Consider the following 20,385-nt stretch of genomic DNA (forward strand, 5'->3'; position numbering starts at 1 on the left):
TATGTGTGGATAGAACACTTCATATAATTTTGAAGAGTGGAAGATGATTCGTTTTCCTGTTCACCAGCATGTTTTCTCAAATCGTAATGAGTATATAGTTTTCTTTCTGTTGTTCTTACCTAAGTAAGATGTTCTTATAGTTCTAGGATATAAGCAGCTTTCTATTTATGTAGCTATTTTCATTATTGTGTTAGGAGGAAAAAACATTATATGCTAAAGTGTCACAGAGTCTGATTATATATGTGTGTGAGAGTGTGTTTGTGTGTATGTGTATAATCAATCTCTTTTCCCCTGTGCAAAAAAGAGTATATATTGTTGCTAAAGGAAATAAGGCTGAATGTTGTAAAACTTTTTGACAGTGTGGATTCCCAGGGATATTTGAGCCCTACATGGTTCATATTTGAGCTCTTGTTCTGGTTCTTTCCATTTGTATAGTCATGCTGTCATCATCTGCTTTCTTCTGATCAAACTGAATAACTTGTGAATCCACATGTTCTAAAAACTTGAAGACATAGAGCAACGCTTTTAAGGGATCTAGGATAGTGTCAAAGATGCAACCTTTTAGCAGTCGTTCATTCTGAGTTTTCTAGATAGGTGATTGTTTAAGTATTATGACTATTAGATACTTGGTAATTTGGAATATAAATCTTGCTTAAAAAGAATAAGTTACTATATTTTGGGAGGACATTGTATATGCTTTATTTTGATATTTCTGTGACAACATTTGACCATTACTATTCTCCCATATAATAAAAGACAGCATTGGATTATAGATTTTGAGTTCTCACATCCACTTTTTTGGTCTTTTTATGTCTCCTTCCTTACTCTCAGGTGTGACTTCACGTAGCTTGTTTACCTTTTGCTTCTTCATTTCCACCATCTCATTTTCTGATCTAATTTGTTATTGTTTGGAAAGATTATTAACCTATGTAAAATTGTGTATTTTTTAGTAAGAAATAGATTGTTTAGTGCGAAGCTCTCCTTAAGTAAAGAGCATAAAGTTTAAGGCTAATGGTTTGTGACTTGCTTAGATGCATTTTGGCTTTATTCTCTGATTCTTACATGTTCAAGTGAGCATGCAGATCCCACCTTGAGGTATTTTTGTTCGTGCATGGCCATTCTATCCACAGCTTTGGCATTTTAATTTTCTCCTTCCGCTCTTCCTTGTTGTGAATTTCCTTCCTTTTATCTTACTATAAATATAGTGCTCATCAATATAAGTGAGTAATTTTTTTAGCCTCATTGCAAGCAAATGTTTTAGTTCTTGCTGGTTTTGATACTTATATCTTGAATCTGGACAATGAAATATCTGTAAATTAGGAAGATGGTTTAGAAATTTAATTAAAAATGTGCTTAAAAACACATCTGTTATTTTTCTTTCAGAATGGTGAGGTAGGCCTGGATACTATTATTCTCCTAAGGTAATATTTACATTGTGGGACTGTTTAGCTTGCTTCTATCAACTGTAAGTATGTTAGACAAATGGAATCCATTGTTATGTAATTGGAGAGCACAGTATTCATAGATTTTTGTGATTTGGAATTTCTTATTGCACTGGCCTAAATAAATTGGAAAGTAAATATAAGATATCTTTACTATTTCACACAAACATAAGGACACGTACACATACACATACATAAAAGTACATCTGCCCATGTGGTTTATTTTCATTTTGTTTTTATAGTGCCTCAATGGTCCCAGTGATGTAGGTTCAACTCCAGCTCCCTGTATTTGTCCTCCGGGAAAACCAGGACTACAAGGCCCCAAAGTGAGTGAAAATTAACGCTCTATTTGTTAAAACGCACAAACAAGAGCTAAGCAAATGCACAGATTTCCTAATCACCTTTGACCCTGATCAAATTTCAACCCGATGCCTTAGAACTGTATAAACCAGAGTTTTAGTGATATTTTAAAAAAGTGTACCTACCTCATAACAGCCTTTGAACCTGAAGTTGATACTCCGTGCTCACAGTAGAGTAAAAGAGCATTGCCAGTCTGCTTGCTTGTTGGTTTGTTTTTCCCAAATAATGCTGCTAGGTCCCAAGAATGGTACCTCCTTACAACCTGGTAAAAAAAAAAAAAAAAACGGAGAAAGGGCATCGGTTAAAATATGTTCTAAATTCTTAAATGTCTAAATTATTACTTTGTGAGAATGATTTTCATATAGAAAAATGAAGTAAAGAATTTAAAATTGATTTAAATGTTTTGTTTGTCTAATTCTAAAAATAGAGGCATATATATATATATATACATATATTTCACTCAATCGTGTGATAAGTACTTTTGAGGAGTATATTCTTGTAGTCATTTTCATATATACGCATGTTCCATGTGCAGACGTCTATTTGTGGATATGTATATATATTATTTGTGTGAATGTGTATAAACATTTACTTAGTTGTGGACATATTTTTATGTGATTGGAACTATGATGTGCATATTATTTCATAACCCATTACTTTTTATATGATAAAATATTCTGAATATGTTCCTATGCTTTTAAATATGAATGAGTTTTTAAGTAAGTTGATAACTATTGTGGCAACAGTTAGACATGTCCTAGGCTGTGAGACTGAGATGTTAAGTGGTTTGTCTGCTGTAGACAAATCTTGTTCATTTAATATTATTTGAAACTATCACCTAAAAGAATAGTGTCTAATTTGAAAGCAAGAGTAACTCCTTAGCCATAGAGTGTTTATGTGTATTGATCATCTATTACTTGAGATGATCATGGTAATTTTTGTTAAGTATGAATTGTAATGTTCATTTAGATGAAATTTTCTCACTGTGGAAATCACCATGACTAAAAAAGTTTAGTTTTTGGACTGCTGATCTCAGAGAATTTAATTCTTATCTTTTGTGCAGGTTTGTCTCATCCATTTTCATGCAATAGTTAATGATGCACTTTGAGCCTAGCTGTTAAAATCAAGAAAAATGAAATTTAAGAAGTAAAAGTATACATTTAATATTTCATTTAAAGTAAATCTATTTGGCTTGGATTTTAATGCCAATATATATAATCAATTTACTATTGTAAATTCTTTTTAGATTGTATTTAGGGAAGTTAATCCAAGTTTTCTTTAAAGTAACTACATGTTATTTAGGCTTCCTTGACCTAGAGCAGAAGTACCTGTAAGGTGCTCTGGGAGAATATACCTTGTTAGACAACTTGGTGTGACCTACCAGCAGACTTCTTTCAAAAATGTATTTATATAGTTTATTCAACTTGGAACATTGTACATAAAAGTGATTTGAACTACAAGAGATAGAATGTGGAAATCAGGGTCCCGTAATGTCTGACCTTGCAAAGCTCGGAGTGCCTTTCTAACTCTTATTGAGGTTCAGGCCACCCCCTGATCTCCAAAGGTCTTTCTCCTTTTGGGAGGCACCAGATGCCTTTAATGTTTTCTGATTGTTCATTAGTGAGTGGTCCATTAGGTGTCTTATAGAGTGACACAATTTTTATTCACATATGTTTCTACAGCAAATTTTTAGCAGCCCCTTTCTCTTATCTGGAAAAACCTCTGATTTCAATATTTCCATGTTTCATGTGTTCTTCATTTTCATTCTCTGTTCTTAGTCATAATCTTGCCCTGTTGCCACCTACTTCTTTAAGTGAAATTGCAGTTTCCACCATTCTTCAAGTTGGCATGCCTTCTTGGTCTGCTTTCCATTTAATTCAGAAAATCTGGCAGGAAGATGGGAACACACACACACTCTTCCATCCTCTTAGGGCTCTTTTCCCCTGGAGGTGGTTCTTTACCCACATGAGGGACCTGGATGTGAAAAATAGAATCCCTAGCAACCCTCCGAGTTGTACTCCCTTTAGAGAATTTCTGGCTTAGAAAATTGATAGGGTTTTAATTAAAACAACAGACCAGCCCTAAAACAGATGAGGTGATTTTACTATACATCCAGCTGAGGCTTCCTGGCCATTTTTGTTGGATGCTCTGCAAAGTGTTGCAGATTTCTGTTAGACTCACCTGCCAAGCACAGATCTAGTCATTCTATTAGCCAGAAATAGAGTTCTAAGTGACAGTTGAGTCATGCGACTGAAACAGAGGGGAAATTCTGTGTGGATTGGTAGGTAAGTGCTTATTCTAAGACAAAGTCATCTGTTTTAGGTTCTCTAAATTTTCCCCCAAAATATGACAACCGTATTGCAAAACCAAGTCAAATGAATTATGGTATTGCACACTTAGACTTATCATGGTATTTTATGATAACTCTTCAGTTAGCATAGAAAAATATATCTGTCACTGGACTGTGAGCCCCTTAAAGAGTAGCTTATTCATTTTGTATCCCTACCATCAAAGATAAGGAGTGATTAAATTAATGAATCTGTTAGAATAATTTCTATATACAAGCATTTTACAATGGACGTTAATACAAACTAAATTCTCCTTTAGACTTCTGGTGTCTAACACAGTGCTTTAATAGGAATAATTTTCTATTTAATGAATTATAAAAATCATTGAAAAAATAAGATTCATCCTTGCCTCCGTTAATCTATATTGAATATCTTTGTTTTTTATATGAAAGAGCCAGGCAATCCCCAGTTTACAAACAGCTCCTTTTCAGAAAACCTATACATGCCCATGGCTGCTGCTTCCCCCGCTTCATTAGCCACAGGAACATCTGTGGGGGAAAAACTCCCCACATTTGATTTAAGCTTATATGTTAGATCTGTTAGTTCAGAATAAATGGAAAGAAAGCTTTTTTTAAAAATTTTTTTGGAAGAAACTATTTCTGACCAACTCCTTTTCTCTGAAATACCACGCTCTCTACAACCATGTCCCTGTTGACATTCTTTGTTTCCCTCTAATGTTGCCACTGATGTAGAGATTTATTTGAATTATCAAAGCCTTTGGAAAATTTCAGGGGCCACTGGACATTCACATTTTTATGGTAATTTTTCCAGACGAAGTGGATCCTTTCTAGCCCAAGAGTGAGTGTTTGAGTTTTGAGGGAGGGGAGAGGTTGGTTTTAGAGACTGAAATAGGTCTTAGGTCAGATGCTCCAGACGAGGCCAGATGGTAGCATGAAGGCCCAAGGAGTTGGAGAAGAGGCCTTGGAAACATGGGATTTGTTTTAGATGAGCAACTGAAACTATTAGCTTCCGTCTGCAAGCACACTGTTTAATTATTCATATTTGCTCTGCTTGAGAGGCCATATTCAGAGATATTTTAGCTTAGTCCATCACATTTCCACTCCTGTCAACAACTCAAAAATCCTGTGGCACAAACTCAGTTCAACATAAGTATTGCTTTTCAGCTGAATACATTTTTTGAAATTCAAAATGTGCAAGTGTTCAACTAAATTAGAAGAAAGTGGACTGGGAATTTAGTCACAGTGGTACAATAATAAGTCATATATCTAATGTATTTGGAAGTGTTTTTCATGTTAAATTTGCTAACAGTCCCAGGTGTGGTTCTGATCAATATACACATTTGAATGTGGACGGGGATAGTAGTGTTTAGGAGCATGGGCTCCTGGGACTGAATTGGCTGAATTCGAGTCTGATCTCAACTGCAGCTGTGTGACCTTGATCAAGTTAACCTAATCTTCCAGGGCCTCAGTTTTCCTTTATATAAAATGGGCATAACAAAATTACCTGCTTCATGGGATTATTATGAGGATTAAGTGATATAGTATATGTAAATCTCTTAGAACTGTGCTTAGCATATAATAAACATTTGAAGACTGGGTGTCAGCTTTTCTCACAGTATTCAAATTGAATTTTTGTTCTAATTGCCCTTCTCTCCAAAGTTAGGGTTTTACTATATTTTTCTGTTTTTATGAAATCAACACCAAACATGCCTGAGTTTTTGCAAATAGTAGGGCAATCATCAAAATAACCAGGAAAATTGACTAGCCATCATTGAATCTGCAAAAGAGATCATTTTCCCTCTTGGGGCTATTGACCATTGTTAAGGGTCTTAGGAAAAGTCATATTGGTTCTATCTTGTGGGTGATTTTTTTTTCCCTTGGAAACTTAGTTTTGATTCATTTAAAATGTTACTGTTAAGTGTGTTTTGTACTTTTACACGGCATAAAAAACACAAATCCATTTCTTTTTGTGCCAAAGGTTTATTTCTGCCTCATCACAGAAGTGGTGAAACCCTCACAGATCCTTCTGAGGTCCTAGATTTTGATGATAATTTCTATTTTGTAAATAAAGGGGTCATCAACAGACATTTTATTTGAAATAAATCAATCAGCAAATAATTCCTGAATACCCAGCATTGTCCAAAATGAAAAAGAGGAAACTATCGACCCTGTTTCCTAGGAGTCTTAATCTAAACGATAAATGAAGACTAATCAAGGAAAAACTCTAAGAGAATTCTAGTTATGTACACGCAATCAGTGATGTAAGAACTGCCATAGCATTTCAGTACAGAAAGACTTCAGGAGAAAATGGAGCCCTGAGGATGGTGCAGTGATAGAACATTTTGTCGTATTGATTGTTAAGTGGAAAGGGAAGAAAAACTCCTTTCCAGGGGAAATAAATGATAGAAGGTGTTGAAAGGCAGTGAATCCAATCTGGGCACAGATAAAGAAGGATGCCAGGGAGGCTAGGGATTCGTCAGGACCCTCTCAGAAGAAGAAGAGAAAAGCTCTGACTCCTTAGAGAACCAGAGCATTGCTCCCTAAGGCCCCACTAGCACGGAAATCCTTGGACCAGAATTATATCTAGACAGATTATGTCTCTTCAGCAAGACATCACATGTTTCAGCATTAGTTTTCTCCCTGCATTTAGAGCTATTCTTTCTCTATTTATTTTTTAAAAAATGACATTTCCCTTCTTCCCAGCCTTTCCTCATGCTAAGCCTCTTAGACAGCCCCTAAATGGGAAGCCCATCCCTTTTTCACTGGCTTCTTAATTGAGTTCACATAGTTCTTTCCATTTTTCCTGTTATGTTTCAGGAACAAGTCTCGCTCGCCAGTAGCCTGAAGTAGTATTACAGACCAGCCAATTTGTTACTCTGAAAGTACGCTTGGCCTTGGTGTTTAGTTAACGTATCATCACTGGGATCTTGTGCGAATGATTCCTTGATGTGAATTTGTGAAGAATTGGTGAACTGAAATCAGGTGACTCTGTGTAGGAGTTTACTGATACTGATGGCCAGGACTTCATGCCCCACATGGACCTCATGGACTCAGGGATAGGGAGATGAATATGATATTATTTTTGAGGGATTTCTTAGATTTAAATTATAAAACATCCTAAAAAAATGTTGCTTTCATTGCTTTTTTCATGGGTGGTGACCCTCTGATGGTCACTACTGGCCATTGGACAACATACCAGAGTTCCCTAGAATGTGCCTGGGATCATTGCCGTGTTGTACAGAATTATGTTCTTTGAAGATCTCTGGTTTGAAGGGCAAAGGCCATTTCTTCATTTCTTGGGTATTACGTGTGCTCAAGGGCTGTGAGTGTTGGGCAGAGTTGTTTGGCTTGGACGTCCCTCTCATGAAAATATTTGAACTTTAGAATTTTAACATTATATTAAAATGAGATTATAAATGCAGGCAAAGACACACATTGACTGGATTGAAAGTAATGACTGTGGTGCAGCTTTAAACTTAACTCCTATGTGTAAGATCACATGGCCTGTGGGCAGTTTTTTGCAATAAATAATTATGAATTGACTGCATCATAAGTCATTGATATCTGTAGTGTACCATTTAGAGCAGAATTCAGTCTGTAACTTATGAGTGTAGTATTGCTGTCACTGAAGCTGTATTTGCTATGACACTGCAAGGTTTGTTCAGAACTCTGAAAATTATCCTGCCGTAAATATTTTGCTGTGATATTTTGCATCACTGAAAAGAACTTTATTTGTTACACCTGGTATGGTCACAGAAATAAATCATTGTAGGTTTTTCATAATAAAAAGCATGTATTTGTTAAGCTAGACATCTAAAATATGACACTTTTCAACCCCATTTTGGGACTTTTGTTTGTTCGCTTTTAGTATACAAAAAGCTGCCAATAAGGAGTTGGCTTGAACCTTGATGGCTCTTGACTGCACCAGTGTGGTTGATTGTTTTGTACTGAGTTTTTTTTCCTCTACAGGGTGAACCTGGACGGCCTGGGAACCCTGGCTACCCTGGACAACCTGGTCAAGATGGTAAGCCTGTGAGTACTGAAAGCTTAGTCATCTCCAGTACTGGGATTATAGTGTCAAAGTAAAAATTTCACTGGGCAAAGTTAAACAGGCAAGGAAGATTTTATTCAAGACGATTGTAATGGGAGAGAGACTGAACTTCAGTCAGCCGAAACAAAGGGAGGGAGGGTTCTTCAGTGCTGGAATGAGCTAACGGGAAAGTACAGGAAGGCTTGAAGGGGAAGGTTGATCGATAACTGATGGAGCAAACTGAGTTATTCTGAGTTTGGCAAATATTTTCTTCTGTCATGAGGCCCTCTCTGTTTGTTAACTGGCACCCACCAAGGTTAGGTTCTTACCCTCACACAGAGACTGGGGCGCCTGGGTGCATATTTTCCTTAATGATTACATTTCAAAGGTATGGCTCCCAGGTCCGTGAAAAGGACATTCCTGGGTTGTAAAATGGCCAGGAGACTTTTTAAAAGATTTATATCTCCAAGGGGCAGAGAAGGAATTTAGAATTGCAAATGTTCTAAAGTAAATGCTCTAGGAAAAGGGAAGGTAGGGACCCAGAGTTAGGAATAAGGCTGTCTAAATAAGTCTTCTTTAAAGCATTTTAGGCAAATGTTTACAGGTAAGTCACCTGTCGGCATGTTTATAAAAGTAATTAAACATTAAGAATTAGCTCTTGAATGTTAAAGAATAATTGTCATCCAGTAAGGTACTTCCTAAGAGAGTTTCTAAATCATGCAACATTAACTCTTGCCATAAAGGATGGGGAGGTTTGTATTATGAGACAATAATGTTCAAGGAATGAAAGAAACACAGGACTAACATTAAACTGCCAATACCCCAAACATCAGGATAGAGGAGGAGCTTATTAAGTCCTTGAGAGAGGTTTGCTGAGAAATTTAATGCAAAAAACATAAGCAAGTTTGAAAAAGATAGTGATGTGCTGGGGCCTTTTATACCAGTGTTGCATGGGAAGTGATCAGATATACACAGGTGAGCCTCTCTAAAGAGAGGGTGTCAGCTCTTGTTACCTGGAGAGGTGACAGTATGGTGGCAGCTGGAGCTGCAGAGTGCTGAGGCTCCTGGCTGTTCAGGGCAGTCCGTGTTCAGCTTACCCAGCAGGCTTCTTTCTGGGTGTGATGGCCGTCCGTTCAGGGATTTTGAGGAAGGGATTGACTTCATCTGGCATACTGTTTAGAAGGATATATATGAATATTATGTGGAGAGTAAATTATATGGGGCAGGAGTGGGAGCAGAAAGCCACGTGGGAGGTGGTCTGAACATTCTAAGTGGACTGGGGCAATGTGGTGAAAGGGAAGGGAAGAGGTCAGATTCTAGATTCTTTTTTATTGTAAAGCTGATGAGAATTGCTGTCAAACTAGATGTGAGGGTGAGAAAAAGAGTCAGAGGACACTCAGAGGACCTTAGCTTGAGCAATGGGGTGGATTGTGGAGCCATTAACTTAGCTGGGCAACCCTGGGAGATGTGAGGTTTGAGGGGGAAATGGAGAATGCATTTGTGGACATGCTGAAGGTGTCTCCTTGGATATTAGAGGTAGGAAATTGGAGCTCAAAAATAAGAAAGAAAATACACAGTTGGGACTCTTTAGCAATGGATGTATACAGAGCTACCAGAAAGGATGAGGTCATTCAGCAAAAGTCAGTGCAGGTACATGGAGCAGAGGTCGGGCAGTGGACTGGGCTGAGGGCTTTGTTACAGAGGGGACGAGTAGGACTCACTCCAGGAGGCTGAGAAGGATGGTGACTGTGCAGGGGGAACCCTAGGGGAGTGTGGCATCCCAGAGGTCGAGTGAAGAAAACGTCTCAAGAAGGGAGTGATCAGTTGTGTCTCTGTTGCTCAGAGGTTGAGAAAAATGAGATTTATGCCTAGACCCCTGGATTTGCTGTATGGCTGTATGTAACTGAGGACCTTGATTCATGTGGTTTTGGGAATGGTGGGTACAAAAGCTGGATTACAATGGGTTCAGGAGAGAATGGGAGATAAACGGTGGCAGTCAGTGTAGATGCTTCTTCTGAGGGATATAAGGGGATCAGAGAAGTGGAGCAGTTATATGGGGTAAAGGAGAGTTTTTTAAAATATGGGGGGTGTTATAGCATGTTTTTATGATGAAATAGAGGCAGAAGGTGGAATTGATGATTTAGGAAATAGGGATATTCGCAGGAAGAAAACCCTTAGGTATGTAGGAGGGCATTGGTTCTGGTCACAAGATGAGAGTTTGGCCTGGTTAAGAGTATGGATAGTTAGGCCTTTATATGGAAATAGAGGGCCAAGCTGGTAAGCACAGAAACAACTAGGTAGTGTATATCGGGACAGAGGGTGAGAAATGTATCATCAGACTGTTTCTATTTGAGTTGAATAAAATGAATAGATTCTAATCTAACATCCCCCTTTTTGTGCTTATCCTTAACCCCCGTTACATGCCAGCATTTTCTCGAGTTTCTCTTATAAACCATCCTTTTCTCACTATCACTTAATGTTTCATTCCCTGACTGCAACTCCTTACGGCCCCTGAAGGGGACCCATGTGAGCTCTGCCCTACTCACACTGGGTGGGATGAGCTGCACAGATGTGAGCCCTCCACTTCCTGGAGACCCCTTCCCTGCGATGTTCTCTTTCTGTTACTGGCAGTGGCGGCACCGCCCCAGCTCCAAAGCCAATACACACCACACGCTGAAGTGTCATCTGCCGACACCTGGCAGTGACATGGGGTCCCCGACAGCACTCCTGAATTGTTTAGGCTGTTGTTTTTTTCAGTGGTCAAAAGTCCTGGGAAATATTTGGAGGTGAGTGCTGAACAGGCTCTCCACAGGCTATCAGCTCTAGTTGATTGTTTTTCTTTGTAAGTATGTTGGTGTGAATGAGATACTGGAAATGGGTTCTATAATTAGCCCGATAAAATAATTATGGATATTACTCTGTGACTCTTATTTAAGCTATAAGAGACGTATTGTCTCTCTCATTTGGTACATGTATGTGTTTTTGGTATATGTGTATGATTTTATGTTGAGATAGAGCCATCTAGCATCTGATGTAAGGTGCTAGATGGTCTTAGATGATATGCGTTATTAGAGAAAAAAATAAACCATTTATGGTAGACAGAATAATGTCCGCACCCAAGCTCTAAGAGCTATGAATATGTTACCTTACATGACAAAAGGGACTTGGCGCATATGATTCAATTAGGGATCCTGAGATGCAGGAATTATCTCGGTTTATCTGAGTGGCCCAGGGCAATCACAAAGGGCCTTACAAGAGGAAAGGGGGAGTATCAGGCTCAGAAGGAAACACCATGATAGAAGCGGAGATCTGAGCGAGATGCCACGAGCCAGGGAATCTAGGCAGCCTCCAGAGCTGGAGAGGGGAAGAAACAGACTCTTCCCTGGAACCTCTAGAAGGAATGCAGTCCTTCTGACACCATGAGTTTATCTCCCTAAGACCCGTTTTGGACTTCTGACCTCCAGAACTGTGAGTTTGTGTTGTTTTAAGCCACTATGTTTGGGGTAATTTGTTAGAGCAGCAATAGGAAACTGATACACTAACCCAAATCCTATTTACCCAAACGTAAGACTATTTTTGTAAATAACCCTTTCCCCCTCCCCCACCTCTTTCTGCAGAAACATGAGGTTGGGTGGCCAGGCAGGAAGAGAAAGTGAGCCTGGGAGCCAGAACAGCTGAGGGTCATTAGCGTGTGTCCAGGGCCAGCGCAGTGGGAGTGGGAAGGTGTGGGTGGAGCCTCTGGCTGGCGATTGAAGCCATCTGGAGCAAGGAAACTTGGATGGAGTAATATGAGGGGAATTCTGCTTTGTTTGGAACTGGTTCTGTGCAACCCCCCCCTTAATAAGCAATTTGAATCTCTTTCCCATTATAACCAGGCCAAGTCAAGTAAAGCTTTAAATGGGGAAATTATTCCACTCTGGAGAAATACTAATTTTCATAAGGAAAATACCTTCACCCCAAATTAAAGAGCTGTTTTTCAAATCTTTCCCCTCCTTTCTCATTTCTCTATCAGTTAAATAACTTCTGTCAGCCCAGTATCTGAAGATACTCCTATTTTACTATTTTTTCATTATCAGACGAGAGGCAGGGGGGAAAAAAGTACTTTTCTGAAACTGAAGCTCTAGCTGGCTTCTGGAGAGAGCTGGGGCTCTTTTGCCCTTTGCCTTGTTTTTCCAAGTTGCTTTACTTTCATGGGCCTCAGTTTGTTTACCTGGAAAATGAGAAGATGATGCCCGATGAGGCCAGGTTCTCACCAAAGCTGATTTGCTAAGATTCCGTGAAGGCCGTCATACTTGCCAAGAGAGAATGGTGAGCTAGACTCAGCTGTGGGCTTCTGGAGATGATTTTCCATATGAATGACCTTAGGAAGTGCTTCAGAAGGACTGATGGCCACTCCGACCAATAGACAAAAGAGTGGATTGGCCCTTGGGTTACACGCAGTGATGCAGCGCCCCCCTCTGTCCTCGCTGCCCGCAGTGTGCCACTGAGTGGTCTAGAGGTTCCAAAAAGGGGCCAACTTTCTATGGAGGGTAAAACCTTGGTATAAAAGGGATCGGCATCTGTGAAGGGGCTGCCTAAAGGGCTGGTACAATTTTTTGGCATAATTAGTAAATATATCATGTCTGTATTAAGAAAGACAACTGTCTTACTTTTGGATTGTTGGGTCTGGTTTAAGATACGACACTTTAGGAATATGTAGGATGTGGAATTCACTCAGAAGAGAGCAACCAGGAGAGAGTAAGAACTCAGAAGGCAGTGGGAAAGGATTTACAGAACGTACGTGCAATTCAAATGAGACGCTGTTGTAAAATCCTCAAGACCGATGGTAGAGAATAGGAGGAGAGGAAGGGAAACCAGCTCTTAGGCTTGCAGGGGGTGAGCACTTAGCAGTAGAGCGTGGGACCATGGGACAGGTGTCTCTGGTTTCCTTCTTTCAGACTCTTAGCCGAATACGGTGCCAACTGTGGACTCAACAGCCTAAGAACTGTGGGAATCTGGGGGCTGAGTGCCATGAAGATTAAAGGCCCGAACAAGAGGAGACATTAGAATAAAAGCCAAAGGAATGACAATTGGAAAAGAGAAGTCCAAGAGGCAGTCTAATTATAAAGTGCATGAAAAAAAAACCATCCTTCTGGAGAGAAAAGTTTCAGCCTGAACTCTCACTTCACCTCAGTCTGAGCTCCTTAGCGAAAAGTTTTATTATCTCACTGCCTCCTACTCCTGTAACACGCACGCGCACGCGCGCACACACACGCGCACACGCACACACGCACACGCACACACACACACACACTCTCTCTCTCTCACACACACACACACACGCATACACACACACACACACTCTCTCACACACGCACACACACACACACACACACACTCTCTCTCACACACACACGCACACACACACACTCTCTCTCTCACACACACACACACACACACACTCTCTCTCACACACACACACACACACACAAACACTCTCTCTCTCACACACACACCCACTCTCTCTCACACACACACACACACACACACTCTCTCACACACACACACACACACACACACACTCTCTCTCTCTCACACACACGCACACACACACACACACACTCTCTCTCTCTCACACACACACACACACACACACACACACACTCTCTCTCTCTCTCTCTCTCTCTCTCTCTCTCTCTCTCACACACACACACACTCTTACCCCTCATGAGAGGCTCACTGATAAACTAAAATATGGGCCATTTATGGCGGATGAACCGCCCTACACTTGAGCAGTTGATCTTCCTTTTCTGTAATCATGTTATTTAACAGCTATCTCTTCTGTAAAGCTTTCCTAGACAGTGCTTAGTTGACTAAATCCTTTTTCTCCAACACACCTCTTATGGAAACCTCACATATGGATTTTTCCATGTTTTTCTCATGTGTCTCTTACATAGGTTAGTTACATTTTATATGTCAGAGATAGTAAAGAACAGTAACAATAATGCGTCTGTATACATTATATATGTACTAATGTTATTTGTATATTAAATTCTTCAAGGAATTGTTTGGTGGCACCTCGAGCATTTGTGATTTTAAAGTCATGCTTCTAATGGGTCTTCTCTTGATGATCATCTGTATGAATGCAGGGCTGTTTCTACTATTATTTTCAGAGCCTTTAGTAGTAGTGAATGGTTGGGCTCAATAACTATTTGTGTGCTTATTTATTCATTCTTTCATCCTCTCTTCTATCTACTTTCTGCTGGATAGTCGTTGTGTTCCTGGCAGTCTTCTAGGCTAAGGAAATACACAATGAACAAAATAGACAAAAATGCTTGCCGTTTTGAAGCTCACATTCCACTGGGGAGAAAGGGATAAAAAAATCCACAATAATGAAAAAAAAACTAAATAATAATTTTAAAATAAATAATTAATAAATATTAGATGGTAAATATAGCAGGACTGCAAACGCAGGAAGAAGGTTCATTACTGGTCACTTACTGTTGAGTGAAGCATAATTACTAGACATTTAGGTTGGGAAGTAAGAACTATTAAAAGAGTATCTGTTACCTTTAAAAACTGTGCATTCTCCTTTGGAAATAAACTCAGTGCAACTTTAAGCATAACCTTACTTAGGGAAGGAATCAGTTGACCTAAGTTAAATTAAATTCTGTGAATCTAAGAACTGAGTTGTATCTGCAGAGACTGTCAAAGGTAGGCCATATTTTTCTTTCGTGTGCTTTGCTCAAGGCAAATTCTTATAGGAAAGTGGATGAGGTTGCTTTGTATATTCACCACCCATCCACTTTAACTTGAGGGAGGCTTATATTTAGATTAAATGTCATTTACAGCAAATGTAGTTCACTTCATTTTGAAGTAGAAATTCTTGTTTTCCCACCAAGCATTTAACTTCTCCTTGTCAAATATAAATAGTTTATCTTAGTCCCTAAAAATAATTTTAAAAATTTTGTGCTACTTCTTATTTTACAATCAGTTAAACTGTGCTTTCCCCCAGAGTCCCTCTCTCAGTCAGTGATATCATCAGCCATCCTATTGCACGACCCGATTCCTCACCTGTAATCCATCATCACCTTGAATGGAGGCATGTTCTGCCTACCATTCTCTGCCCTCTTCAAGGACCTCTCACATGTCTTCATGCTTTTCCTTGTCCTTTGTAATCTAACCTCCACAGTGTAACAAGTGAGTTTTTCAAAGCTCAAGTGTAATTATGTGACCCCCTCTTTTACTGGCTTGGATTAAGATCAACATTCTTCATAAGACTCAAAAGCTGGCCATGTAACCTCCGGTGTACCATTCCTTTCTAGTTTTGCCAGTCTTCCCTAGCTCACTCTCTTCTTTGTGGATATGGCTCATGCACTCGAGTATTTAAAGGAAACCAATTACTCTATCCTCTCCACTACTTAAAAAAAATCTATATATTTAGATAGGTAGAATATTTCATGGTATGATTAGAGTTGGGTTCAGAAGAGATTGTGACCCTTGCACATGTGATGATTTTATTTCCTTAATTTCCATTTCAGTGCTATATACATCTTTCCTGGAGCATTGTAGCTATGAATCATGGAAGAAAGTTAAATGGATTCTCTATTCTTCAACCCTACAATTTGGCAATGGGAATATTTTTTCCCTAAAAAATGACTCATTTACAAAGAGACTTTCTGTGAACATGGAAAAGACAAATACTGTCAGAAATCTTGCAGAAGAGGGTAGGGTGGATATTTGGTCCTAATTATTGCCAAATGTCAAAATTAAGTTAAACAGTATTAATCAGAATTCACATGAAAGTTATGGTTCTACAGGAAAACACAAAAACTTGTATATTCAGAAAAATAAAAGCTCAGTAAGCTATATGAAAAGCTTATCATTTTTCCTGTTTCAGGGCATTTTTATTGTCTTAGTGTACCCTGCTATGAGTCAACCAATGTTTTATATTTTGCTCCTCTTGGAAATTGGAATATTCCTCCCTGTTAACCTTTATTTTCCTGATTTTTTAATCCAGAATTTGTTTTTCCAAATTTCATCCAATTTCTTCTGGTGATTTGCCCTGGGAACCCCCAGCTTGGATGTGATTTTGGTTTTCTTTATTTTGTTACTAATTGTGCTTCCATTAGCTTCTAAAGTGATCTCTGAATTTCTTTATGCAAGTAAGTTTTCAAGAATTCATTTCATTGTAAGTTACTCACAACAATAAAACCTGGTTTTCATATTGTGGGAAGCATTTATTATTCCTGTACTGAAGTTCTTCCAAAGACACAAACAAACAGGGCCGTTTTAAAATACACTGAAGCATTGTTCACACGTTCCGCATTAAATCTGAATGAGTGATGAAAAAGGGTTAAATCACTGTGATGGTCACTGGACTCGCTCATGCTCTACTGGTGGCTCTTCAGAAGTGTTCTCATGGTTTTGTACAGTCTTCACTGAGTCTGAAGAGAAGAAAGGAACATTTATTGAGTTCCTAACATCTTCCAGACGTTTCAGACGTTTTCATCTTTGACTCCATTTGTTTCTTTTCAGAAGTGAAGTGGGTATTATTATCCTGGTTAATGTAAGAATCAAGGTTAGCTGGGCAAAGTGACTTAGCCAAAATCCTGTAGAAAGTAAAGGGAGGAACACAAATTCAGCCCAAGATCTTGCAATTTCAAAATTCATTGTCTTTCCACTTTTACTATGTTGCCGCCCAGGATTTGGGAATTTGATCACTGCCTGAGGTCACATTATGAGTCAGAGGTGAACTGGGAACACAAGCCTGGGGTATCTCCACGTTGCTTTAATCCATTAAAATGCAGTGTGTCTTCTCTCACAAATGCATCACACTAACTTCCTCGCAGAGGAGAGACCGCATGGCAGCTTTTGGACTTCTACAAGAGATTAATTTTCTGATAAAAGTAATAAAGCATATATGACATATAGCTTAGCTTTTGAAAATATATGAAAGAAAATTAATTTATTAAACTGTACTTTGCAGATGACTAACTGTTTTGATGGGTAGCCAATCTCCATGGTAACTTTCTTTTGAGGAATTTTATGAGCATTCCTTTCCTCTGGGCACTGAGAATTCTAAACAATTAAAACTAGTCTGGCAAAATGGGGTCTTGGAATCTGATTCACTGTTTTAGAATCACAAGATGTGATCTATCATGAAACATCTTCAGACGGTGTTTCCATTGGCTCGGTTAGCTTACTAGCTATGTAACTTTGGGTAAGTTACCTGAACTTCTGTACCTTAGTTTCCTCATCTGAAAATGTGGAAAATGTAGAACCTACCTTAAAGGGGTGTTGTAAGGATGAAGTGACTTAGCAGAGGTGAAGAAATTTATCTGGAACATGGTAAGTGCTATATAAATCATTGCTCTTATTATTTCTTTCTGTTGTACATCATGTAAGACTATCCAAAGAATGCATACAGGGTTTTAAAGAATCTGAGGACATCCTAGTATACTTATAAATATATATGTATTTATACTTATACATTTATAAATAGCCTAGTTCTGTTTAGGCTTGTGCTAGTAGTGCCAGAATTGAAATCCAGTTGCAGGCTGGTTGAGGGATTCTAAAGTGGTTGAGGGAAGGCTATTCAGTGATAATTAGAGTGGTAGAGATATAAGTCTGAACAAACTCTGAGGAGATTAACTTCTTTTTCTTGACTGATCTTGAGAACACAAACCACATGGTATTGCTAAAAGTTTCAGTTTACTCCTGGAAGCAGCACCAATGTAATGTGGGTCCTTGGAGAAAGAGATTTTTCACATTTGTGTGCAGTGTGGATGACCTGAAAATAAATTCATCCAGTATTTGATTAACAAAAAATGTGTCAAATGTTCTGTTCAATGCTAGAAATACAGAAGTGCATTAGACCTGGTCCTTTATTTCAAGGGGACACATAATCCAATGAGACAGAGATGGTGCCAGCGCAGAGAGCCTAAGATGTGTTTGAAAACTGCAGGCTGTTTTGTTTGAAGTATGGAAAGATTAGTTATGCGATTGATTCACTGATGAAGTAAAATACTGAAGGATTGGACGAAGGGACTTGAGAAAAATTTGAGTCTGAGAAATCCTGGAGAATGTGTAATGATATGTATGTACTCTGTGAGGAACTGGATGGGGTAGAGGGAAAGGATATAATGGTTGGTGATAGAAATTATATAGTCATCACCATATGGAAGTAACAGCATTTTACACAATAAGTAATGCAGGTGCGTGTAAAAGGAGAAAAAGCTAGCACTGCTCTTTCTGAGACAAACGTCATGATTATTGTTGTTAGATCTAGCAAAGACTAGCGAAAGGAATATTTGAAAGTGGGAGTGGAAAAGCAGGGATTTTGATATCACTAAAGTTGCAGCTAAAAATGCACTTACCAATGAGTGGGTAAATACAAAGATGGGTGAAGACAACCATGGAAAGCCACATGGAAGTGAAGCTTTTGGATTTAAGAATGAAAATGTAATTGGCAGCATTTATAAGACCTGTTGACAACAGAAAGCTGTACCCAAGCAGTAAGATCTGAGAAAGGTGGAAACTGAGCAGAGAGTGGGAGAAAGATGACATCTGAATGAGAGGCAAATGTGTTTGCAGGTGCCAGGTGGTTAAATCAACAGGACATTGACCCTGAGGGATCTGGGTAAATGTTCAAGGCCTGGAAATTTGGTTTGGAGTTTAGTCGCCATGTGCTCAGTGAAGAATGAACATTTTGTCTCTGTCTGAAAAAGTTGTGCTGTTTTTACCAAGGGTCCAATTCCTGGAGGGATGTGTGAAAAACAGTGGAGCTGAAAGTGACCCTCACCTCAGGGTTGAGAGGTGGGAAGGACACGATATGGAACATTTATGCGGTTAACACCAGCTTTCCAAAATAAGTGATCCAAAGGCTGTTATGGATTTAATCTGAAAAATAACATTTATCAAGGCTTTAATTTATTTCAGGGATTAATTTAGGTGGCCACTAATCAGGTAGTTAAAGACTGCATTACACTTGGCTAATCCTCTAATCTTAAAGTGTTCTTCCCTTGAAAGTGTTGAATACATTTCTAATGAGCAGAACATTCTTCCAAGGTGCTGAGAACATTGGCTCTGTGTTTCCATCCCAAAGCCTTCCTTTTCTTTTTCTAACATTTTAAATTTGAACTAGTTTTAACTTACAGAGAAGTTGCAAAAATAGTGCATAGCTCCCTTATATCATCTATCTAATTTTTTCTAAAGTCAGCTTCTCATAAAACTACAGATATAAAAAAAACAAGCAGTTAACATTGGCATCAGTTAACTAAACTACAAACTATTCAGATTTTACCAATTTCTGCACTAATGTCCTTTTTTCTGGTCCAGCGTCCTATCTGGGACCTCACATGGCAGCTTTTACTTATCTTTTGTGACCTTTCCTGGTCCCAAAGCCCTCCTTTTAGTGGAAGCATTTCTGGATATTTTTATTAACCTAGAGATATTTAGTGCCTTCTTCCTAAACACTGAAGGATCTGAATTCCTTATTAAGCATTTGACAAGTTTGTTATTTTGGTTTCTGAAACAGTTTTGCTAAGTGAAGTCTTGAGTGTAAGAAACTTGAGACAGGAGTGAGTCCTGAAATGGAGGGCTGTTCTTTGTTAATGTGATGCAATATTAATTATTTCTTGTTTGCTTTTCTTTAGGGATATCAGGGAATTACAGGATCACCAGGTGTTCCAGGATCCACAGGAATACAAGTATGTGATCCATTTATACACATTTTGGAAATAACCGTTTCTAGTGAACAAAAAACTTAATTAACCAAATTTTGTTCTGTGGTTAATTTAGGGAGCTCAAGGACCACCAGGTTACAAAGGAGAACCAGGGAGAGATGGTGAAAAGGTAAATGCACACAAACAAAACTGCATCCAGTCTTTTGTGTCCCTCATTGAAGACAAAGGACGTTACCTGTGTTGACTCCCATTCAATAGTGCTCACTTTGGTGAATTCCAGGATTTGTGGGCTCAGAAGTTTGTCAGTGGCCATTGGCTAATAAAGCTCACAGAAGGCTTTTATCACTGGAATATCACCAGATGACCACTGTCAGATGGAACAGGTATTAGCATTGTCCCGGGGCCCAGTTCTCTCCCTGTGGTTAAGGTCTGCAGGGAGCTTCCTTCTTAGAAGGGAGAAAATTAGGTGAATGGGGTGTGTTCCCATATTAGCCACAGACAGCCCCGTACCCACATGTTCATCTCCATGTTATGCACCTATTTGGCAGGTGGCCTGCTGGCTTAGCCTTACTGGATTTT

At 38.9% G+C, this 20,385-nt stretch overlaps 1 protein-coding gene across 2 annotated transcripts in view; it reads left to right on the forward strand.

Annotated features, from left to right (window-relative positions):
- Window positions 1-20,385, forward strand: part of COL21A1 (collagen type XXI alpha 1 chain) — a 172,464-nt gene that overhangs the window by 83,720 nt on the left and 68,359 nt on the right. The window contains exons 10-14 of one of the 2 annotated variants that reach the window (XM_073225228.1): window positions 1,384-1,392; window positions 1,685-1,768; window positions 8,080-8,142; window positions 19,777-19,830; window positions 19,922-19,975. In XM_073225228.1, coding sequence (XP_073081329.1) covers window positions 1,384-1,392; window positions 1,685-1,768; window positions 8,080-8,142; window positions 19,777-19,830; window positions 19,922-19,975 — 264 coding nt within the window. Of the gene's footprint in view, window positions 1-1,383; window positions 1,393-1,437; window positions 1,769-8,079; window positions 8,143-19,776; window positions 19,831-19,921; window positions 19,976-20,385 lie in introns of those variants that run through there. The other variant, XM_073225227.1, reaches the window with a different exon arrangement.

Source organism: Manis javanica, chromosome 16 (assembly GCF_040802235.1).
Source record: "Manis javanica isolate MJ-LG chromosome 16, MJ_LKY, whole genome shotgun sequence".
Taxonomy (NCBI): domain Eukaryota; kingdom Metazoa; phylum Chordata; class Mammalia; order Pholidota; family Manidae; genus Manis; species Manis javanica.